The sequence below is a fragment of the Hibiscus syriacus genome, unplaced genomic scaffold, assembly GCF_006381635.1.
Source record: "Hibiscus syriacus cultivar Baekdansim isolate YM2019G1 unplaced genomic scaffold, ASM638163v2 tig00112528_pilon, whole genome shotgun sequence".
Classification (NCBI taxonomy): domain Eukaryota; kingdom Viridiplantae; phylum Streptophyta; class Magnoliopsida; order Malvales; family Malvaceae; genus Hibiscus; species Hibiscus syriacus.
Genome location: NW_024063356.1, coordinates 605,600 through 631,119, shown reverse-complemented (window position 1 = coordinate 631,119; position 25,520 = coordinate 605,600). Strand labels below are relative to the sequence as shown.

Genomic DNA, 25,520 nt, shown 5'->3' with positions numbered 1-25,520 from the left:
AAGTGCTAATTTACCTAAAAACCTAAATACGCCCGACCGTTTGATCTCTCATTGCCAAGAATCGACGGCCAATATTAGGCGTGTGATTTGAAGCAGCAAAAGTTTAGGCTTGTATGATTGGCCTTTGGTGGCTTTTAAGGAACAGAAAAAAAATTCTATTACACACAGAAAGTTTTCCTTTTTCCTTTTGTTTTTTTAAATCAATATTTTTCTTTTCTTTTCTTTTGAGTTTCGTCAGATATTCAGAGAGAAAAGAAAAGAAGAGAGGAAATAAATTGAGTGTTTTTTTGGAGATATGTAATTAGGTTAATTGATTTTTTTGATTGCATTGATGTTTTATGTTTTGCTTGGTTTTACATAATCTGTAATTCTGGTAAGAGGATCAAAGGCGGAGGAGACGAAGAGAGAAAGCGGGGCTTCTCTCTTCTCTTCTCGTTGTTGTGGTGGAAGCCAAAATCGTTGTTTTGGTTCGAAGAAGCTGCGGTGTGGTTCGGTGAAATCTAAAATCATGAATGTGATGCGTCGTCTCAAGAGCATTGCTTCCGGTCGTCCTTCTGTTTCTACCAATCCCGTGAGTTCTTTTTTTATTTATTTATTCATTTCATGGATTTAATTGGCGCTAATCTAAAGGTTGGAGAAATGGAACGGATTTTTGGATTATTTCTAAGCTTATCTTGTTGAAAAGATAGATTTTCGTTGTCTTCCATTTGTAGCTAAATGCAGAAAATATATACTTTTGCTTCTATGATTTTTGGTTTTCATGTCTAGATTGGCTGATTACTATTTGTTTGCGTTTTTTTTTTCATTTTAATTCTTCTCGTCGCTTAATTACTTTTGGCTTATATTATAGTTGATTTTTTTTAAACCATTATTCTTTGAAACAAGAGAGGAATGACATTGTTCTCTGAATTATTTTGCCTTTTTGCTTCATTGCTTTTGTTTTTTTTTAAATGGTTAATAGCCATGTTTTTTTTAATTTTGTATCGCCGTTGTTTGTGTTCTATTAATTTATTGATAAATTTTATTGGTCCTCTACTTTGATTTTCTGATTTCAATTACATCACCGTATGAGCATAGTTTCACGTTTGTGCTTCTGTGCACGTAATTGTCATAGGTTAACCTGTAGTTTTAGATTATATTTTTACCATGGAGGTTTATTTTAAGATCAGGCATCAGTGGTTGGAATTTTTTAGAGCATTGTTTTTAAGTTGGTGATGGGTCATCACCATTATTGTTTTTTCCTAAAAACGGGTAATGCCCTAAACATAGTGAACATATGTAATTCTGTTCTGATGAAAAGAAAACATATGATATCTACAATGAAACTAGTATATAAAGATAGCAACATAAAAGGATTCTATTACTGTGATGATGCTTGGTTTCTTTAATCTTTAGGTTTTATGATTGATTTTTCTTTCTTTTTTGTTTTTGGAAAATTAAAATTTTCTCATCAGGGCGGGGAAACTGGAACCAAGAGGACAAAGGTTGGTCAAGAATCAGAATGTAAGGTAAATGAGGAATCTAATTTTGTTGAGAGGAGCACCGCTGGTACAGGGGATAATATGGCTTCTTCAACACTGGAAACTGTGGCCAGTACGTCCAATGTAGCTTCTGTTGCTAGAATTGAGAAACCATCTGTCGATCAGCTCCCTAATGAAATGCATAAAATGACAATCAGAGATGAGAAAACAGCCATCCAATATGAGAAAACAGCCGCCCAAGATGAGAAAACAGCCGCCCAAGATGAGAAGGTGATTTTTGGGTCTTACTCTGTTTCAAACTTTTAGGCCTACATATGTGTTGAAATTTCCCTCTTAAATATTGTCTTCATATCCATCTTGTTTTAAAATGATAACAAGGTATGCTGGAATTCCATCTAAGAAAATATTAACTTCTTGAAACTTAAAAAGTAAGAAGCCATTGATATAATTTGAAGTTTCTGTCGGTGTTTATGACTTGAATTGAGCCTTAATGTGAGCAATGGATTGAATCAATGAGGAATAATTATTTTCTTTCAATGTTATGACTTGAATTGGCTATGAATTGAATCAATGAGGAAAATATCTACATATTCCGCAGGATATGGCTTGGGGTTCTGCAAGAGATCTTCTGACCAACCTTTTTGGAAGTGTTACTTGATTTTATAAAATGATTCAAAGCTGTCAACAGTTATCTAGGTCTTTGATTATTCCTAAGATTATCTCTTGTAACTTGTATTTCACAGGATATGGACGCTACTGTCATTAATGGAAATGGAACAGAAGCAGGTCAGATTAGTTCATCTACTAGTGTGGGTCAGAATGCAGGTCAGATAAGTTCATCTACTTGTGTGGGTCAGAATGCAGGTCAGATAAGTTCATCTACTAAAGTGGGTCAGAATGGACAACCAAAACAGGTGATTTGATATTTGGGTGTCTTTTCGTTGAACATAACTGCTCATCTGAATTGTAAATTTTCACATGTCCTTTTCTTTCTTGATGGAGTGGGAATAATTTTTCTTGTTGAGGCTGTTTGGTGTTTAGAGAAAGGGCAAAGCTCAATAGTTTGCTCAATTGATTGTCATGTTAGATACATGGTTTACATGCATGGTGTTCCATTTCATTTGATTATTGTAATTGGATTAAGCTGCAATGAATACATAACTTTGTATTTTTTTGGGAAATGTTACTTGATTTTATGAAATGATTCAAAGTTGTCTAAAGTTATCTAGGTCCTTGATTATTCCTAAAATTATTGTTTGTAACTTGTATTTCACAGGATATGGAGGCTACTGTTATTAATGGAAATGGAACAGAAGCAGGTGAGATAATTTCAGCTACTATTGGCGGTGAGAATGGACAACCAAAACAGGTGATTTGATTTTTGGGTGACTTTTCGTTGAACATAACTCATCTGAACTGTAAATTTTCCCTTCTTTTTGTTATAATAAAATTGAGCAAAGCTCAATAGTTTGCTCAAGTGATTGTCATGTTAGAGTCTTGGATTAAATGCGTGGTGCTCCATTTCATTTGATTACTCTATTTGGATTAACCTGCAATTAACACATAACATTGCAATTTTTCCATGGGCTTTAGACAATCGCATACAAGGTAGAGCATGTGATTGGGACTGGCTCATTTGGTGTTGTCTTTCAGGTATGAATTTATTGGCTCTTAACCATCTTCTTGCTTGTAACTTTTTGTCTCTGGTGTCTGCATTTATTCAGTATATTCTTCTCTCTTTAGTTTTACATAAGACTTTATGTTTATGATGTAGGCGAAGTGCTTGGAGAGTGGTGAATCTGTTGCTATAAAGAAGGTTCTGCAGGATAAAAGATATAAAAACAGGGAACTTCAGATTATGCGAATACTTGAACATCCTAATGTGGTTCAACTAATGCGCTGTTTCTTTACATCCACTGAAAAAGATGAACTCTATCTTAATCTTGTTTTAGAGTATGTGCCAGAAACTGTTTACCAAGTGTCAAAGCACTACAGCAATATGAATCAACATATGCCCATTCTTCATGTGCAGCTGTATGTATACCAGGTGATCCTTGCCTCGGCTTTTCTAATAAGTAGTGGTTGCAAAATTCCACCGGTTTGATTTTTTATCTAATTATTTTGACTATATTCTCTGTTCATATTGTGACAATCTATATTGCTTTTGTAGATTTGTCGTGGGCTAAATTATTTGCATCGTGTGGTTTGTGTATGTCATCGTGATATTAAGCCGCAAAATTTACTGGTGAGACATTCTTGTCTTTTCTTATGAGCTGGAAGTTGCTATAACGGGTAAATCAACTTGTGTATTGGATATTATGGTTCATCCAATTTGACAAATTTCTCATCAACTTGAATGCACTATAATGTGTCACTATTTGTTTTTGTGGTGGTCATCCGTACTGTTTGTCTAAGGATTTATTGCGTATGTTAATGATATAATGTGGTTCTTGTCTGTGAAATTTTGTTGGCTTTTAACATTTGATTGCTTTTGTTATTCTTCTGCTAAAGTTTTTATCATTAATACTGATTAATATTAGAACTTATGTTGTGATGTATTTTCAGGTCAATCCTCATAGTCACCAAGTGAAGATATGTGATTTTGGTAGCGCAAAGATGTTGGTATGTTCAAGAAATCAAATTTTTCGAAAGTTAGAAAGTCTTTTCTTCTTGTCTAAAACTTATACTGGATTTACTCTGCAATGCTTAGGTGCCAGATGAGCCTAACATATCATACATATGCTCAAGATATTATAGAGCTCCAGAGCTTATATTTGGGGCGACAGTGTATACAACTGCTATTGATATGTGGTCTGTTGGTTGTGTCATGGCTGAGCTTATGCTTGGACAGGTGAGTCTATAAATTCAAGTTTCTGTTGCACTCAGATTGATGTCAATTTAGGTTCTGTTTAACTCTAATACTTGCATGGCTCCAACAATGCTTTAATAGCATCCACGTTCCTCACATTCTCATTTCATGTATCAATTGATGATTATGATGAATTCTGCTGGTTTTATTAACATTCATGATACGCGTTGCGACAGTTAAACATTTGTTATGTATTGCTTTTGGCATCTATTTCTTCAGCGTCTCACTTATGCTATCGTTCTTTTGAGACCATACCGTATAATTTGCTGGTATGCTAGGCCTTTGACATCCTCAAAGTCTACATGAAAGGACATTTTTGGAACTCTTTTTTCATCTATCTCCAATAATGTGTGTATTCCATTTGCAGACATTGTTTCCAGGTGAAAGTGGTGTCGATCAACTAGTGGAAATTATCAAGGTGCAAATCTGCGGCTTTTTTTCTCTTTCTACTTTTCACTTATGCCTTTTCGTTCTTTTTAACATTTTTCATATTTTCACCTCATTCTGCTTTATTTGATCAGGTACTGGGTACACCAACCAGGGAAGAAATTAAATGCATGAATCCGAATTACAATGAATTTAAGTTCCCTCAGATCAAAGCTCATCCATGGCATAAGGTCAGCTCTGATTGGATCATCTACTAGTTAACCTTGTTATACATTGTACATGAAAGTGGAAATCTTATTCAATTTATATTTTCAGATATTTAACAAGCGGTTGCCCCCTGAAGCAGTAGATCTTGTGTCAAGGCTGCTTCAGTATTCACCGAACCTACGTTGCACCGCTGTAAGCATATTGCAATGTATTATTGTTGTTTTCCGTTACAAATGCGTTTGTGTTCATATACTCGACCTTGACTGGGAACTTCAGTTTTGTAATTTATAAACCAGCCTTTATGTTCTATTTAACGAGAGTGGGACTTCCTGGCTTTCAGTTGGAGGCATGTGCACACCCTTTCTTTGATGATTTAAGAGACCCCAACGTATGTTTGCCTAACGGCCTGGCCCTACCTCCTTTATTCAATTTCACAGATAATGGTAAGCGAGTTTCACCTCATCACATCTTATTATTCTCTTAAAATTCTCCATGTTCGGGAGTTTCAAATGTCAATGGTTATGCAGAATTGACCGGTGCATCTCCTGAACTATGGGAACGTCTCATCCCTGAACATGCACGGACATAAGTGATCGAATGGGACGGCATCTGTTGGTACCGTAAACTGGTTTTGGATGATGCTAAAGTTACCACGACAGACAAGCTACACTGCCCCTTCTCTTTCTAGTTCATAGGTGGTCACCACCTTTGTTCCTTGATAGTTTATGACCGAAGACCCGAAATGGTATTACCAGGATCAGGAGGCCATCGGTTTCTCGGACCACAAACAATGAGTTCGGATGGTGCTTTGAGATGGGTGGGATTATAGCAGTTAGCAATGAGGTTTTGATAATTTTTTTCATTTACAATCTGATATGTTTTGTTACTCTACTATTGAAAAAAGATTACTCTTTTTCCACTGAGTTTTCTACCAGAGGAATCTCCGATTATCCCCGACAAAATTTCGTATAAGTTCTACTGAGATTCAAATTTCACAAATATAAGGTTTATTTGGTTTGGTAAACACTATAGAATCAAAGATTTTGTAAATCAAATATATATATATATATATATATATATATATATATATATATATATGTTCTTATTAAGTTATTACATTTGAAATTTAAATTATTTTTTCATATTGGATTCTTCTTTTTAAATAATTTAAATTTATTTAATTTAAAATTGAATGTATGAAGAACAAGTAATATGGACGAAAAAGCATCTACCAATAGTCTCCGCATGAGCATTGCCCTTCTTTGAAGTGATGGAAACAATTAGAATCTCTCAAGATGATGTGACGATGGTAAACTCTCGAAATATATTTCATAGCAGTATGACAATCCCCACAAACCCGAAGATTCTTAAAGATTCGGATCGGAGCCCCGGTTGACAAACTTAGAAGCCCGAATGCAACCGCTAGTTTTTCACTGTGATAGGCCAGACCAAGCTCCTTCGCTTCTTCATCCATGTTATGGAGGGCAAAACTGATGTCTGGTTCATAACCACCTTCCCTGATCAAAACCATGATCTCGTCGATCTTGGAATAGATCTCCGTGGTTCTAGGATGCCCTCTGTCTTCCGACATAAAGGTGTGCACCTTGCTGTTTACCTTGATCCAACTACATCCCAGGCTCCTTACTGAGCCCCCTTGATTTCATCGTCCTTCGGATCCTCGTGGCATTTTCCCATTTTCCGGCAGCAGAATACATGTTAGACAACATGATGTATGGCACAGCATTTGTGGGCTCTAACTCAAAGAGGTTATTTGCCGCTCTTTCCTTGCCGTGTACTCTACATGCAGCAAGAAGAGCCTTCCATACAGTCGCATCTGGTTCCACACCCATTTGATTTAACAATGTTTCGGCTTCAATGAGTTTTCCGGAGCGACCCAAGAGATCAATCATACAAGCATAGTGTTCGGACCCGGTTTAATTCCGTATACCTTATCCATTGATGCGAAATACGAGCGACCTCTTTCCAAAAGGCCGGCATGGCTGCAAGCAAATAGTAAACCTATAAAAGTAATGAAGTCGGGTTTTGTGTCACTAGCAATCATTTGATCATAGAACCTTACCGAGTCCCTTCCTCTACCGTTCTGGACATAACAAACTATTAGTGCAGTCCAAGATATTACATCCCGAATCCGCATAGAATCAAATACTCTGTTTGCATCGTCTATACATCCGCACTTAGCATACATTGTTACGAGGGAATTATCTACTGAAATGGATGAGGGAAGACCGGATTTAACAAAGTTTGCATGAAGTTGTTGCCCAAATTCCAGAACTGTTAATTCTGCACAAGCACTCAAAACACTGGCAAGAATGATATGGTCGGGATAAACGCCTGCCAATCTCATGTCACAAAACAAATCGAGAGCTTCTTCATCACGGTTATTACGTGCATATCCTGTCACCAAAGCGGTCCACGAGACCACATCCTTGTTCGGCATGTGGTTGAACACCTGAAAAGCACAATCCATGTTTCCTTGTTTAGCGTACATGTCAACCAAAGCATTATTCACTAGTTTGGAAGCCTCAAATCCTGTTTTGGTAATCAAACAGTGTACTGACATTGCATTGTTCATATCTTTCGTTAAAGCAAAACAGTTTAGAACAGACGGGTATGTGAAATTATCCAGCTTCATATCTCTAGCATGCATATTCCGGAGCAACGAGAGAGCATCCGCTTCACAGCCCAGCCTCACGCACCCCACTAACATAGAGTTTCAAGTAACAACATCGTCAACCTCCGTATTCACCAAGACTTTAATGGCACTATCCAAATCCCGACATTTCGCGTACATATCGACCAATGCACTTTGAACGAAAACATTAGGTTCAAAACCACTCCTAACAATGAAGCTATGCACTTGTGCACCAAAATTACCAGCTTCAACCGCAGCACAAGCTGTTAACACACTGGGGAGAGTGAACTGATTAGACGCAATTCCTTCGACCACCATATCTCGATAACATTTAATCGCTTTGAATGCCTCCCCATTCTGAGAATAACCAGCAACCATGGCAGTCGACATGACATGGTTTTTCTTGTCCGGCGTCATTTTAAACAGATATTCAGCTTCCAAAATGCAATTGCACTTTGCATACGTATCGACCAGACCCATAACAACATAGTCATTCGACTCGAATTGTGTCTTTATTACATAACCATGCACCTTTTTGCCTCTTCCAAGCAATCCCGATGTCGAACACATCCTCAAAATACTTCCCATTGTGTATTGATTAGGCCGTTGTCCCGCAACTTGCATTTTCGAAAACAAATCAAAAGCTTCAGTTTCCTTCCCATGTTGACAATAACCTGAAATTAGTGAATTTCAAGTGATGGAACTCGTTATCGGGGTTCCTTTAAAAAGCTCGACAGCTTCAGTTAATTTCCCGGAAGATGCATACGCAGCTACCAATGTGTTCCAGGCGAACTCATCCCGTTCAGGCATTTCGTCAAATAGCTTCCGAGCTTCATTTATCCTACCCGATTTGGACGGTAAAACTCACGACATAATGCATTCAAAAAAAATATTTTACGAGATGATGCACTGGCCAGATTAATTGCTCGAATGGGGTAAATTCTACAGTGGCAACATAGGTCGCCATGCACGCCCGGCGTCCTTATAGGTCGCCATGCACGCCCGGCGTCCTTATAGGTCGCCATGCACGCCCGGCGTCCTATAAGGTCGCCATGCACGCCCGGCGTCCATCATTATTTGCCCTGGTTCTTTGCCCGCTGTTGCTCGCTGATGCTGCTTTGGTGCCCGCTGTTGCTCGCTGATGCTGCTTTGGTGCTATGCATGGGCCATACACGAGGCATGAGATAGGTCGCGCTGCGCTTTGTTCACGTGGTCTGATCTCGGCAAACCTCTGCATGGGCCATGCACCAAGGATGACCAAGGATCGGTTCATGCATGGGGCACTCGGGGCGACCAAGGATCGGTTCTAGGTTGCCGGCGACATGGTAGGTCGCCATGGAGTCCCGACGACATGGTAGGTCGCCATGGAGTCCCGACGACATGGTAGGTGGTAGGGTAGGTGGTAGGTCGCCATGGAGTCTCCATAGCTGGGAGATTCCTGCATCGCGACCAAGCTTTAACTGTATCACTCATGCATGCAACGACCAAGCTTTAACTGTATCACTCATGCATGCGTTGCATCCATAGCTAGCTGGGAGATTCCTGCATCCGTAGCTGCATGCGTTGCATCCATAGCTGTATGATTGCAGCGTTAATTTAGCTGTTAAATACAGCAAATATTGATGTTCAATTGAAGACTTTCAATGCTCAATAGTTATACGATTCAATCCTAATAATATTTTATTCAATAGTCAAATTTTAATGACTCTGTACAACGATTTTTTGCTTTATATAAATGATATGGGGTTTAGGATAGAAGCAGAAGAACAACCAGGAGTATAAGCATAAGCACATATAAACTTTGCCGAGAGAAGGAAAAGGAAGAAGAGAAATAAGATAAAGGATCAAACATAGTTTGTGAGGTAATTTTTTATTGTTTAATTTAGTTTATTATATGAAATTATTAGTTTGTAAGTTTAGGGTTTAGGGTAAACTAAAATCTAGTTAATTAGTTTGTTAGTATAAATTATTAGTTGGTTAGTTTAAGTTATATATTATATTATATAAAAAAATTAGTTAATTAGTTTAAGTTATTAAATATAAAAAAATATTAATTAATTTGTTAGTGTTTTTAAACATATATTAGATTGTTCATTGAAGTTGAAGTTATATTATAAAAAAATTAATTAGTGCTTAATTAGTGTGTTATTTTAACTAAGTTATATTATAATAAAGAAATAGTTTATTAGTTTAAGTTATTATAATATATTAGATTATATAAAATTAATTTGTGGGAGCTATTGTTGTTTAAATAAATTAAACGGTTTACACATACAGGGCATTATTCCACAACATTGCCCATGTTGAAATTGATTCGAATAAAGAAACAAAGAAGGAAAAGAAAGGAAAGGAGGAAGGCATAAATACGTGAGTAATTTATTTTTTGTTGTCTATTTTTGTTGTTGTATATGTGTAAATTAGTTAGATAGTAAGTTTATATTAGATTATATAAACTAATTTGTGCGAGATAATTTTTGTTTAAAAAAAATATTGTGTTTAAAAATATTTAGTGTTGTTTTAAAAAAAATATTTTGTTTTATTTATATTGTATGTGTAAATTAGTAAGGAGTAAAAATTAATTGAATGAAATAATCCGGCCAACGCATTATTAAGATATTTTGCCTAACAAATTTGTTTGATATTTTTAAAAAATAAAAAAAATTATCAAACTAATCATGATTATTAGTAATAATAACTAAATAATTAGTATCAAATCTAAATCATTAAATATTTATAATAAATAATTATTAGTAATCATGACTAAATCATATTATTATTAAATCATTAAATATCAAATCATTAGATTAATAATAATTATTAAATCATTATTAATAATATTAGTAATTAATCAATTAATCAAGTTAAATAACAAATTTTATTTGATCATTAATATAATATAATAGTATATTATATTATATTTAATGATTTAATGTTTTATGAAATTATATTATCTAATATTTTAATCTAAATTAATTTATTTTTTATTTGTAGAGAAAATGAGCAACAACTTTTTCACGATTGTCCATTATAATGGACAGATTATGGAAAATGAGGTCGGAGTAGCTTTTCAGTCTGAAAAACCAATAAATATGATGTTCAAAAAAGACATCACATTTATAGAAATGAAGCATAAGATAGAAAGAAAAATTCGAGCTGCAGTTGATGGTTTGAGGTATAGGTTTATGATATGCCCCAACCCAGTCAGATATGCTGCAGTTCCACTTGAAGAAGATGATGATATTGGAACCATGGTTGGATTACATGAGTCAACCAATATAGCAGTTATTGAGTTATTTGTTGATGTGCGTAACATATGTGATGTTCCTGGGTCATCAAGAGGTGTGGCTCAAAATCCATCTGAAATGGCTTTATATAGTCAGTTTGAGGAGCCGACGTACAGGTTCCCGAACAGTTTTATGGCACTATTGGAAAGTGTAAATGAAGTCGGGGGGACATCTGCAACAGCAGAGTATGAGACGAGAAACATATTGAAATTGGTTGTTAATATTGACGCTGAAAATCGATGGGGAGAAATTCACGATGATTCAAGCGAAGATGAAGAAACCGAAGAACCCGTTTTGGGCGACGACGAAAATATTTTTGGTGGAGGTGCAATTGATGAAGTTCCGGCACCGTATGAAGCTACTCCTCACATGTACGAGATAGACTATGATGCAATGAGGGCACCTGAATTCCCAGACATGCCACATTTACCTCCGTACCAAATGACTGAATCATTCGATAATTCTGGTGAATTTTCAGTTGGGGTGCAATTCAGAGGAAAAAATGAAGCTACGCTGGCGATTAAAGAGTATTGCATCAAATGCCATGTTGATGTCCATGTTGCAGAGTCCAACCAGAAACCCTATACGCAAAGTGTGTAAATATGGCCCAGAGTGCAAGTGGAAGATCAGAGTGTCGAAAAATCAAAGGCACGATGTTTGGGTCATCACGAGGTACAATGGTTCGCACACATGTTTGCGAAACTCCATCGAACAAGACCACCGACTATTGGACTCCGATGTAATATGTGAATACGTGAAGGCGATGGTTGAAAAGGATCCAAGGATATCTTGTTCAGTGTTAGCTACATCTATTCGAAGCCAATTTGGATATCAAGTAAAATATGGCAAGGTGTGGAATGCGAAAATGAAGGCAATGAAGTTGACGTATGGAGATTGAGATACATCGTACAATGAGCTACCACATTTGCTACAAGCAATGAAGCGATTTATCCCAGGAACTATAGTGAAGTCTCAAACCATGCCCGCATATGACGAAGAAGGTCAACTTCTGCCAGGGAAGAAAATATTTCATAGACTATTTTGGGCATTCAAGGCATGTATTGAAGGATTTCCATTTTGCAAACGTATGATCCAAGTAGATGGTACGTGGTTGTATGGTCAATATAGGCATGTACTTTTGATGGCAGTTGCTCAAGATGGTGAGCGAAATATCTTCCCAATTGCATTCGCCATTGTTGAGGGAGAGACAACAGAGGCTTGGGATTTCTTTCTGACCAATCTACGTCAATATGTCGTTCGTGAAGATGGAGTTTGCTTGATATTCGAAAGAGGAACGGGTATTTTGGCGGCAATTGAACGACCAGGAAGTCGTTGGATACCTCCGTATGCATATCCGACATTTTGTATCCGTCATATTGGCAAGAATAGTATCGACCAGTTTCATAACGCACATATTCGTAGCGAGATAGTCAGCATGGGTAAGTTTTATTTTCAATATTTGTGTATTTTTACGTGGTTTTTTAATTGCGGTTTAACACAATATATTATGGAACAGGATACGAACTACGTCGACCAAATTTTGACAAGAGATTGGAGAATTTGAAGGTATTTTACGATGATCAGCGTGTTTGGAAGTGGGCTTCAAAAATACCGTGGGAAAAATGGTCGCAAGCATACGATGAAGGTCGGAGATACGGACATATGACCACAAACCTTGTTGAGGCCATTAATTCGGTACTAAAAGGTACACGCCATCTCCCAATAGCGAGTGTGGTGAAAGAGACGTACTTTAGACTGGGTAAAGTTTGGTCGGACAAAGGCAAGGAAATTGAGAGTCTCATAAATAGAGGTAAAACTTGGGCTCCTACAGTGGTGGAATCAATGGAAGCAAATGAGCGATTGGCAACATCAATGGTTGTTCATAATTTCGACCGAGTTGGTCATACTTTTGTCGTGTCGTGCATACGTCGTAACGTCGGAGGAGAAGACCAAACATTTAGAGTTGATTTACGACACAAATGGTGTGATTGTGGTCGTTTTCAGGCATGGAAATATCCATGTGCTCATGCAGTCGCTGCATGTATGTATGCTGGTGTAAGCGCATACACTTATGTTGATGAATGCTTCCACCTACGTAGGATATTAAATGTCTACAGCTATGTGTTCAGACAGATCCCGAATGAATCATATTGGCCCAAAAAGGATCATGATGAATGGCTACCAAATCCAATGCTTCGCAGAAGTCCAAAGGGTCGACCTGAGTCCACTCGAATTCATACCAGTATGGATTTTCATGCTAAAGAGAGAGGTCAAGCAAAGAGATGCGGATTATGTAGGGGTGAAGGCCATTCAAAAAACAATTGTCCTAATTTACCAAGATATAAGCCTCATCATTAGTCATATATGTATTTCTATGTATTTATTAATCATTATAAAAATGATTTAATAATGATTTAAATATTTAATGATTTGATAATAATCATTATAGTAATGATTTGATAATAATCATTATAATAATGATTTAGTAATAATCATTATAAAAATGATTTAATAATGATTTAAATATTTAATGATTTGATGATTTAGTAATGATTTGATAATAATCATTATAGTAATAATTTGATAATAATCATTATAGTAATGATTTGATAATAATCATTATAATAATGATTTAGTAATAATTATTATAAAAATAATTTAATAATGATTTAAATATTTAATGATTTGATGATTTAGTAATGATTTGATAATAATCATTATAGTAATGATTTGATAATAATCATTATAATAATGATTTAGTAATAATCATTATAAAAATGATTTAATAATGATTTAAATATTTAATGATTTGATGATTTAGTAATGATTTGATAATAATCATTATAGTAATGATTTAATAATAATCATTATAATAATGATTTAGTAATAATCATTATAAAAATGATTTAATAATGATTTAAATATTTAATGATTTGATGATTTAGTAATGATTTGATAATAATCATTATAATAATGATTTTATAATAATTATTTAGTTATTATTTAGTAATTATTTATAATAATGATTTAATACTAATGATTTAATAATTATTACTAATAATTATAGAATACTAACAAATGAGTGTACAAGTGTGGATTACTGAGTTTAAATTTATACATAGTCGAATTTATTAATGATTTTAAATATTAATGATTTGATACTAATGATTTATTAATTATTATTAATAAGGATTTATTGTTAATATTTAATTATTTGATACTAATGATTTAAAATAGTTGATTTACTAAATATTTAATTATTTGATACTAGTAATGATTTGATACTAAAAATCATTGTTAAGGTTAAAAAAGTAGTCTAATTTCAATAAATAATTTGTAATAAATAGCAAACGAGTTTACAATTGTTGTCGATGTCGGGGTGTTGTTGAATGATAATGTCGGGGCGGACGTCTGATACGTTGTGGCCGTTGTGGCTCAGGAGTATTGTACCCATCCCCCTCATTCATTGGGGGTATTTGAACTGTCATGTGTTCAAAGTCATACGTCGACGAAAACGTAGGAGAATAGATGGGTGCTTCAGGCTGCACAAACTCTGGTATGTATGCCGGGCCAGTAGAATCATCAACTGCGTGATGCAACGATTGTGGTGCGCTATTATCCACATCGGTCATTTCCGTTTCAGTTTGTAGAGATGAACTCCCACTCCCACTCGGTAGAGAGTATTCAGCTTTACCAAATCTTTTCTTAAACCTCAAAAATTGTCGCCTCTCTACTATTGTTGTGAGGAACGGCTTTCCATTATCCAAAAAATAAGCAAGGTAAGCCGAAGTCTCAAAATTAAAGTCGTCGTCTTGAATGGCGTCAAGAGTTGGCATGAATGAAGCCCTATTGTTCTAAGCATTAATGTAGGTTGCATGCTTCTCAACCCAATTAACGCTTTCTTTACGACGACCATCAAATCTGTGCAGGTCGTCATGCGTCTCAACCCAGTTCACTGGACGACGACCATCTAAGTTTTGGAGGAGGTTATGATCCCATGGACTCCGCGGAATAGGTTGGTGGAAGTGGAATTGCCTCAGCACTCTATCCCCAAATTGGATCTCAACAAAAGCAAAATTGATCAATGGTGTAACAGCACACCAATATTGAAACCCATCTAAAATATCGTGCGGTATCAACGCAAATAATTCTTCATTCATGTATGGTCTCCAATTAAACTGTAAAATTACAAAAACAATAAAATTTATTTAAATCAAATAATATAGTTAATTTAAATAATAATTAAAAAATACAAATTATGCATACCACTTTTTTGGCCTTAATGTCGATCTTCAACCTGAACTCTTTAATGTTGTTGTGCACCAACCCTGTGCCTTCAATTTTATGCCTCCATCTGTATATCAATCAAAACAAAAATAGAGACATTTTGTTCAATAATTTTAATCAAAATAAATATTTTTTAATTAATATTTTATATTAAAATAGAGGATTCATATTACCTTCCGGCAAGTGGAAAGTCAACCGCAGTCCGACTAATCGGTGTCAAAAACGGAAGTCTATGCCAAGCCCATGATTGTAGCAGCAACAGACATCCACCGATTTCTACTGTATTATTATCATTCACGACTAATGACGCCTTGCACATCTCACGATACAAGAACGCCAATATCGCCGAACCCCAGCTATATTGCCTACAATTCTCAAAATTTGTTAAAAAAAGAAGATACTGAGTGTGAACATAACTACCGGATTTATCAGGCATCAAAATTCCCCCAATCAATTGTAATATATGCTCGTGTTGCATATATAATTTCGTGCTCCGTACTATTTGATTGAAGTTGAAATTCATTCTTCAACCATGACAACCTCACCCGCCACCCTTTACACTCTGGTGGTACGGGCGCTTTCCCAAGAAACAAGTTGCAAAGTTGTTCCACCTTATTAAACTCATGTGACATTACCACCGGCATCCCATTAGTTTGGACCCCGAGTTGCATTGCCACATCCTCCAAAATTATCGTGCATTCGCCACACGGCAAATGAAACGTGTGCGTTTCTGGTCTCCAACGTTCAATCAACGCACTGATCAAACCTGGGACCAACTTGTAATCTCGCACAAATGTGACATACCAAAATCCAGCCTCTTGCAAATTTTCTTCTATTAGTGGGTGTGGCTTGGGCACTTTATGTAGTCGAAGACGAAGGACTCGCTGCTCGTCCTCCTACAATTAAATATTTCAAAAAATTATCACAATCATAAAATAATATTCAAATATTTATTAATTATAATTCATTAAACAAATATTTTATTCACCATTATTCCCAAATGACTTGAAATATGTTCATTGTCAAGCCTCAACAGTGGAATTTGGTCAGCCATTGGAATGAATCTGTAAAAAAAATTAAACAACAATATTTAAAAAATCATTTAATATAATCTAATATAAACTAACTAACTAATTTACAACACTAAACTTTAATATAATAACTTATATATAATAACTAATAAACTAACAAACTAAACTTTTAAAATATAAGTTAAACGTAAACGCTAAACCCTTAAACAACTAATAAAATATTCTTCTATATAACTAAAACTAATAAACTATTTTTTCATTATAATATACTACTAATAAACTTACTAACTAATTTTTTATATAAATAAATTCAACAAAAAATATAACTTAACTATTTAACTAACACAAACTAATTAAATAATTTTTTTATATAACTAACTATTAACAAAACAAACTAATTAATTATTTTTAACTATATAACTATCAAACATATACTAATTAATTAAATAATTTTTAATTTATGTATACTATAACTTAAACTAACAATCATATAACCCTAAACTAACAAACTAATTAGCTGCTTTTTGTTTTACCCTAAACCCTAAACTAACAAATTAAACATTTATAATAAACTAATTTAAATATAAAAAATTTACCTTATCTCCCTTTCTTCTTCTTACTTTCCTTTCTCCCTTTCTTTCTTTCCTTTCTCCCTTTCTTTCTTTCTCGGCTGCAATCTCTTCTAACTTTCTTCTGCAATCTCTTCTCCCTTTCTTTCTTTCTTTTATAACCGGATGCCTCAATTATTTCACCAACCGGCTGCCTCAATTTTTTCACCAATAATTGTACAATTGCAGCTATGATATTTCACGCAGCAATGGTTCAATTATTGTACCAATTATTTCACATGCATTGGCTCAAATGGTTCACATGGTTTCATTGGGAGCTGTAGGCATGCAGCATGCAGCGGGGAGCACGTGAAGGAATCTATGTGGCTGTGCATGGATGATGGGAATGGCGCCGGGACTACATGGCGACCTACAAGGTCGCCGGGACTACATGGCGACCTACAAGGTCGCCGGGACTACATGGCGACCTACAAGGTCGCCTAGGCTGCATGGCGACCTCTCTATTCCTCGTATAGGACTGCATGGCGACCTCTCCCCATTGGCTCGTATGGCTCGTATGTCACCCCGTATTCACCCCGTATGTCGCCTGGATTGCATGGCGTCCTACAAGATCGCCTGGATTGCATGGCGTCCTATGATCACTGTAGAATTCACCCCATTCCAAGAATTAATCTAGAATGTGCACCATATCGTGAAAAAAAAAAATTCGAGAACATTATCTCGTGAATTCACCCGATTTGGACAATTCATTCAAAACCAGATTGGATTCAATCTTCGATTGGATGGAGTACGCAAAACAGAAATGGTTTAATCGCAAGTGAATGCATAGGTGAAACGACTTGAAACAAAAGTTGAGGAATTCGAAGTTTAGTTTTATCATTAAAGCGTCAGCAGAAATGAAATCCCCAACTATGAAATGTTGAAAAAGATACCGAATAAGGTTCGGGTCTACCCCGCTGAAAAAGAGACGAGGTGGGTCCTTTTGAGTTTAGATGGAGCGCCAAACGTTGAAGCAACTCGGCGGAAATGTCCACGGGAGCAAAACATATGGAGCTGAGCTGCTCCGGTCACCATTGCTTTCGTTTGTTTTCATCTCCTTGCTTTCTTCTGCAGTTTTTCTCCTCTTTCAAATTGGTTCTGGCATTTTCTCCCTCGGCATCTTCCTGTTATATACACCTTAATAAAAGAGGGTTAATATCAAACAGCTCCTGCCTACATGATCTAAACAAATACCTATTTCCATGGCAGAATTTAAAAAAGAAAAAATAACCTCAGTGACCGAAAATGTCTTGTAATATTCTAAGTTCGCGTTGCGAATCTGGAAACTGATTTACGATATTGGAGATCGCGTTGCGAATTAGAGATCGCATTGCGATTTTGTTGGTCATTTTGACAAATCCAAAAAAAGTTGGTCAAAATCGTATATTACAAGACATTTTCGATCACTGAGATTATTTTCTCTTTTAAAAATTGTTTACGACCACATTGATTTTTAATATAATTTAAATGTCAAATAAAATATTAATTATATTTTTACCATATCATGTCATCGAATAAACAGTAATAAATAATTATTTTATATTTTATCAATAATGTAAATTTTAAACTTTTAAGATCAAAATGAAAATTCAGTAAAATCTTAATGACTATGAGTCTAACGTGATTTATAAGGTATTTGTTTAGAATTATTTAATCTATAATAATACAAACACATTATGTAAACGAAATTATTCGAATCTTAATATTTTAAAAATAACAATAAATTTTTATATAAATTATTAGAAAACTAATTACAAATATAATTAAAAAAATTGAAAGCTATTTTGTGTATTTTAAGTGAGGATTCAATAAAGTAGTACTCTACTTTGATTGATTTGATCCCTCGCTCACCCTAGTAATAGCAAGCTGTTTGCAGTTGCTTTATGTGTTTCACCACCGTAGTTCGCCGTCTTCGAAACCAATTTGTCCCCTACCATCTCATAATTCAACTTTTCTGTACCAAAGTTATTGTCTTTTTACAAGTTGGAGATTGCCATTTTCTTTGCTTTTTATTTGAATTTAAAGTTTGAAAATTTCTGTATGTAAATCCAAATCAACCCACCAAATTTGAAACTCCCATCAGTTTCTCGGCGTATTTATTAAAAATATCATCATATTTTTTTATTTATGTGTTAGACATCTTTTCAAAAAAAATTATCGATCTAGCATCCTTTGTAATCTGCTCTTTATGATGATGTGATGTCACGTGTTATATGTCACGAATGATATTCGAGCTTTTCTGGGACGGGTAATAGATTTATAAATTTTTTTTAAAATAGTACATAATAGGTAATTAATTTTTATTATGGTGATTTTTGTGTAAAAACGTCAACTTTATTTTGTTTAAAAACATTTTGTGCATTAAAATCTTTTTAAAAAATTTGTAAATTATTTTATAACTCGATAAATTTTGGTTTTTGCATGAAATTACACAATACAATTATGTCTACTAATTACCACTTTCTAGTATCTTTTTGACCCTTTCAAAATCATATATGTATAGTCTAGTATAATAAAATTTTGAGGAAAATAATTTAAAATATGAATAATTTTATAAAAGTTTTATAACTAATATTTCTTTTTCAAAATGATGATGATGATAAGAAATATTTTATAATTTAAAAAATTATAAATTTCATATATTTTTTTAAATTTGTTTGAATTTAAAATTAATTGTTTAAAAATATAAAAATATTAAAATAAACTTTTAATTACATTTGAGGTATCAAATGAATTATTATTCATTAATTATTATTATTTTTAAACAGTAAATAATGTGTATTCATTTTAATAAAATTAAAATTTAATATTTATTTTATATTTTTTAAAATTAATATTATAAAGAATATTTTAAATATATAAGTGATGTTTTTTTAGTTTTAACTTCTTTTTTTTATTGAATTTTGTTACAAGTTTAGAGAGTAACACAAAAGAAAAGAAAATCTTTAGATTTTCATGTATGTATTTATATTTTTCTTTTAGAAACATTTTATCATATTTTTTCCTAATTAATTTGAATAATAGCAGAATAAATGATTAATTTGAATTATTACTCATATATATATACTCCATTAATTGGTTGACGATGATAATAATAACGAAAAATATTTTATCATAATTTATAATTGATTTTTAATATAATAATTGAAAATACATTAATTATAATTATATCAAATATTTTAATATGTTTAATTTTCATCATTGATTTTTTTTTAAATATTTATTATTATTATATTTTTAAATCATTTTATTTTAATAATTGAGTCATTATTTTTAATAATTTATTATCATAGAACTTAATTTTTTAGAAGACAATAAATAAAAATGATTAGGTAATTAAATTTTATCTTTTTCCCAACTAACAAAACACAATTACTACGACATTTTTACACAAAAAACATCTTAAAATAAATTAATTACTTGTTAGATATCATTTTATAAATTTTTACAGATCTAACACACATCCCAGAAAGATACGTATCAAAATCTGTATCTTATATTGATGTGACGTCACGTGAAGTAAGTGTCACGGACCGCCAGCCCATGACCAAACTCAATACAATCAAGGCTGCCAAGGACTATCTTTACCACGTTTTGGGCCTTCTAGAAGACCCAAGTGAGCTGATCCAATCCATCTTGGAGACATGATAATTATTTAGCATTATCTTAGAAGATAATGATGCCAACTCATTGCCCACTTGTTGTAAATAGTGTAGAGCTCTCATATTGGCCATTGATGTATTTTAATCCCAACCGTTCATTGTAGGGGACTCCAACTATAAAAGGAGGGTCACCCCCTTCATTTACACACCTCAAGTTGAGAAATACAAACTAGTATTCACTCTCAAATCTCTCTTCTTCCTTTAGCTCGTCCATATCTTTATTTTCCCCATTTCCATTGGGTTAGCAACTTTCCAAGCATTATTGCTTAGTGAAGGTTCGGGTCACTTAGCCGGTTTTCGACCAAGAAAACGTCTAAGGCCGCACGAGCTTGCTAGCAACAGTCTAGCCCCGTGACAAGTGGTATCAGAGCGTATTTTTATCAATTTTCGTTGGTTCGAGATGGCACCAACACATGGTGATGTGGGAGGTTTCGAGGGAAATGAATCCCGGAATGCTGGAAAGAAGAGAGCACCATCAAGAGATGTTCTCGCGTCCCTCCAAGAGAATGTTACCAGGCTCGAGGGCTCCATGGCAAATGCCAAGGGAGTGCTGGAAACACTGGAGTCCATAGACCTTGAAAGACTGGGATCGTTGGATCTCGATAAGCTAGACTCCTTGGATTCTATTAAGGAGGAGGTTCAGGATTCACTCAATGAGTTAGATGCAAGGACAACCGATCGTGGTGATTCCTTAGAAGCCATGGTCGTAGCTTTAAAGAAGGAAGTCGAGGAACTCAAGAGCGAGGGTTCCGATTCTGAGGTGGCAAAGCTAAAAAGAGAGGTGACATCCCTAAGCCGGAGAAGTTCAAAGGGTCCAGGTCAGCCCAAGATGTCAAGAATTTCCTTTGGGGGCTGGACCAATACTTTGCGGCCACAAGCATCACGGAGGATGCCAAGAAAGTAAGCATCGCTAGCGTTTACTTGTCTGAGATTGCCCTCATGTGGTGGCGACGTAGATGCAACGATGTGAAGCGTGGTACCGCTCCCATCGCAACATGGGAAGAGTTCCAAGCGGAGTTCAAGGAACAATTCTACCCGGAGTATGCAGAATATGAGGCGCGGTCCAAGTTGAGGCGTCTCAAGCAAGAAGGGTCATTGAGGGAGCATGTTCGAAAGTTCGTCGAAGTAAGTCTCCAAGTCCCGAGTTTAAGTGAAGAGGACGGGTTCTTCACCTTCATGGATGGGTTGAAACCATAGGCGAAGAACGAGCTAAGGCGACGAGGGGTCAAGGATCTATCGCCTGCCTTGACGACAGCCGAGTCAGTCATTGAGCTTGGCGTTAAGAGTGTGGACTCCAAACCAAAGCCAAAGTTCTGAGGCAGCAATGGTGATAGGGACAGGGAGTCCAGATCTGACAAAGATTCGAGTGGCAGTGGAAGGCTATCGAATAGTAAGCACTTCGATAAGAAAGATAAGCCGATTATCCAGTGTTACAACTGCAAGGGCCAAGGGCACTTGGCGAGGGACTGTCCGCAGAGGAACAAACTCTCAGCCATCAAGGAGAAAGATGGAGACAGTGAGACTCTTAAGCTTGGCTCCATTCTGAGCACCATGGAGGTCAAGAATGGTCAAAAAAAGAAGGGGTTGATGTTCATGGACGTCAATGTTCCTGGCCAAAAATTGAGTGCACTACTGGACACCGATGCCTTAGAATTGTTCATGTCTGAACCAGTTGCCAAGAGACTTGGCCTTCATGTGGAGAATGCGAATGGTTCCATCAAAACCGTGAATGCCGAAGAAGTTCCAATTGCGGGGGTCGCAAAAGGAATTGAGCTAACCGTCAGAGGTTGGTCTAGAAGAGAAACCATTAAGGTAATTCCTCTTGATGATTTCGATTTTGTTCTTGGCTTAAGTTTCTTGGACATGATCAATGCTTTCCCGGTACCCTTTGCCGATTGCTTGTGTATTTTGGATCCAAAGCAACAATGTATAGTTCTAGTAAGCCGAGGGTCAGGAGGAGGGGCCAAAGTATTGTCCGCGATACAATTATCAAAGGTGGTGCGCAAGGAGGAACCGACCTTCCTAGCTGTCTTAGTGTGTGATGAGCCAGCCACAACCAAAGATGTTCCCGACGTGGTAAGCCACGTTTTGGCATAATTCAAAGACTTGATGACTGTCGAGTTGCCCAAGAAATTACCTCCAAAGAGGGAGGTTGATCACAAGATTGAGCTTGTGTCGAATGCGGAGCCACCCGCTCGAGCCCCTTACCGAATGGCTCCGCCCGAGTTAGAGGAGATGCGCAGACAGTTTAAGGATCTCCTCGATGCTGGTTACATCCGATCATCGAAGTCCCCATATGGTGCCCCGATGTTGTTTCAAAAGAAGCACGATGGTTCCTTGCGGATGTGTATCAATTATCGGGCTTTGAATAAGCTCACGGTTAAGAACAAGTATCCAATTCCCCTCATTGCAGACTTGTTCGATCAGCTTGGTGGTGCAAGGTGGTTCACCAAGTTGGACTTACGATCGGGCTATTACCAAGTAAGGATAGCCAAGGGAGATGAATCGAAGACAGCCTGCGTGACCAGGTATGGTTCCTATGAATACCTTGTGATGCCCTTTGGCCTTACGAATGCTCCAGCCACTTTCTGTACCTTGATGAACAAAGTGTTACAATCATTTTTTGATCGATTCGTTGTAGTCTACCTCGACGACATCGTCATCTATAGCAAGATGTTGGAGGAGCATGTCGAACACCTGAAGCAAGTGTTCTTGGTGTTACGAGATAATGAGCTATATGTTAAAGAAAAGAAGTGCTCATTTGCTCATACGGAGGTCTCTTTCCTTGGCCACATTGTTGGAGGTGGCAAGATCTAGATGGATCAGGATAAGATTCGAGCCATTGAAGAATGGAAAGTGCCAACCAAGGTGACGGAGCTAAGGTCATTCCTGGGCTTGGCCAACTATTAACGACTATTTGTCAAAGGTTACTCAAAAATCGCTGCCCCCTTGACCGAGCTATTGAAGAAAGAAAAAGGGTGGGATTGGAGCCCAAAGTGTCAAAGTGCCTTTGACGAACTCAAGCTTGCTATGATGAGCGAGCCAGTCTTGGTGTTGCCAGATCACACCAAGCCCTTTGAAGTATTCACCGATGCATCCGACGTTGCTATTAGTGAGTCCTGATGCAAGAAGGACATCCAGTTACTTATGAAAGTCAGAAACTCAACGAGACTGAAAGGCGATACACGGTCCATGAGAAAGAGATGATGGCGGTGGTGAACTGTTTACGCACATGGCGATATTATTTACTTGGGTCCAAGTTCATAGTGTTTACCGACAATATTGCCAACAGCTACTTCTTAACCCAGAAGAAGCTGTCACCGAAGCAGGCTCGTTAGCAAGAGTTTCTTGCCGAGTTTGATTTATCCTTGGAGCACAAATCAGAGAAAGTAAATTTCGTAACCGATGCCTTAAGCCAAAGGTATGACATGGAGTTTGTCAGTATGCTGACGGGACAGATGCGAGAATGCATTAAAGAGGGCTTGTTACATGATCTGATGACCACTTCGTTGATTGAGCTTGCCACTGATGGTAAAAATCGAAAGTTTTGGCTCGAGGGAGGCTTATTGTATGCTCGAGGACACCGTCTCTATGTGCTGCAATTTGAAGGATTACGAAAGGAACTCATGAAGGAATGTCACGATTCCAAGTGGGTGGGACATCTCGGGATCCACCGGACTTTGGCATTAATAGCCGAACACTATTACTGGACGCACATGGGTAATGATGTTGAGGCCTATGTGAAGACATATCTTGTGTGCCAACAAGACAAGATAGAGCAGAAAAAACCAGCTGGATTGTTGCAGCCTTTTCCAATCCCTGAAAGACCATAGGAGAGTCTTTTCATGGATTTTATTGTCGGTCTGCCGGTCACCGATGGATTTTCTAGCATCATGGTAGTGATCGATAGATTTTCCAAGTATGGAACATTTATCCCAGCTTCCAAAGTATGCCCAACCGAGGAAGTCGCTCGTCTTTTTCTTAAGCACGTGGTGAAGTACTGGGGCATTCCAAAAATGATCATCAGTGATCTGGACACAAGGTTCACTGGGAGGTTCTGGAAGGAATTGTTCAAGTTGATGGGATAAAGCTTGAACTTCTCAACGAGTGTTCATCCACAGACGGATGGGCAGACCGAGAGAGTGAATGCACTCGTAGAGACTTACTTAAGGCACTATGTGAGTGCTACGCAACGCGACTGGCCGAAATTGTTGGATATAACCCAATTTTCCTACAATTTGTAGAAGAGTGAAGCGATAAATCAGAGTACATTTAAGATTGTTATCGGGCAACAACCGCTCACACCAAATGCAATTGCAACTGGGTACAAGGGGCAGAATCCAACAACATACCAATTTGCTAAGGAGTGGCAAGAACAACATGAACTAGCCCGAGCTTGTTTGCACAAGGCTGGGAAGCGAACCAAGAAGTGGGTGGATCGAAAGCGTCGAGACGTTAATTTTAAGGTTGGTGACATAGTCCTTGCCAAATTAAGTGGGATCTTGCGCAACCCATATCACAAAGGGATTGTACGAAGATACGAGGGGCCATTCAAAGTTCTAAAGCGAGTAGGCACCATGGCCTATAGATTGGAGTTGCCTCAAACCATCAAAGCTCATCCCGTGTTCCATGTGAGTTTGTTGAAGCCATACCATCAGGATGAGGAATAGCTAGATCGAGGCAAGTCACACCGAGCGCCAGTCGGGGTAAAAGTCTCTTACGAGAAGGAAGTAGAGGCCATCCATGCGGAGAGAGCTGTTCATCGAGTGGGACATCGACCAAGGCATGAATACCTTGTTCAGTGGAAGGGACTTCTAGAGAGTGAAGGAAGTTGGGAGCCTTCCGAAGACTTATGGTAATTCCGAGATAATATAGATCAGTTTCACTCTAGTCGCGCAACGAGGGCCTCGCTAGAACTAATGGGGGAGAATGTCACGGACCGCCAGCCCATGAACAAACTTAATACAATCAAGGCTGCCAAAGACTATTTTTACCACGTTTTGGGCCTTCTAGAAGACCTAAGTGAGCTGATCCAATCCATCTTGGAGACA

At 36.6% G+C, this 25,520-nt stretch overlaps 1 protein-coding gene and 1 pseudogene across 2 annotated transcripts; one reads left to right on the top strand and one right to left on the bottom strand.

The window, feature by feature from the left end:
• Positions 1–264: 264 nt before the first annotated feature.
• On the top strand, positions 265–5,867 carry LOC120181509 (shaggy-related protein kinase epsilon-like). 2 transcript variants are annotated; one of them, XM_039186614.1, is made up of 15 exons: positions 267–571; positions 1,455–1,751; positions 2,225–2,267; positions 2,346–2,395; positions 2,758–2,850; positions 3,075–3,134; positions 3,256–3,528; positions 3,652–3,726; positions 4,047–4,103; positions 4,192–4,332; positions 4,718–4,768; positions 4,872–4,967; positions 5,053–5,136; positions 5,285–5,387; positions 5,472–5,867. In XM_039186614.1, the coding sequence occupies exons 1-15, from the start codon at positions 509–511 to the stop codon at positions 5,531–5,533; spliced, it is 1,548 nt and encodes a 515-aa protein (XP_039042545.1). In that variant the 5' UTR covers positions 267–508; the 3' UTR covers positions 5,534–5,867. The 2 variants fall into 2 exon arrangements, with proteins under 2 accessions (XP_039042544.1, XP_039042545.1); XM_039186613.1 differs by having other exon boundaries at positions 265–571; positions 2,225–2,395.
• Positions 5,868–6,145: 278 nt separating this feature from the next.
• Positions 6,146–17,648, bottom strand: LOC120181510 (annotated as a pseudogene).
• Positions 17,649–25,520: the final 7,872 nt, after the last annotated feature.

What these genes read in the sequence shown, in the direction of transcription:
- LOC120181509 (XM_039186613.1), top strand. Translation starts at nt 509, where the DNA reads ATGAATGTGATGCGTCGTCTCAAGAGCATTGCTTCCGGTCGTCCTTCT. An exon ending in CTTCTGTTTCTACCAATCCC is followed by an intron (nt 572 to 1,454) that starts GTGAGTTCTTTT and finishes TTTTCTCATCAG; the next exon opens with GGCGGGGAAACTGGAACCAA. An exon ending in CGAACCTACGTTGCACCGCT is followed by an intron (nt 5,137 to 5,284) that starts GTAAGCATATTG and finishes CCTGGCTTTCAG; the next exon opens with TTGGAGGCATGTGCACACCC.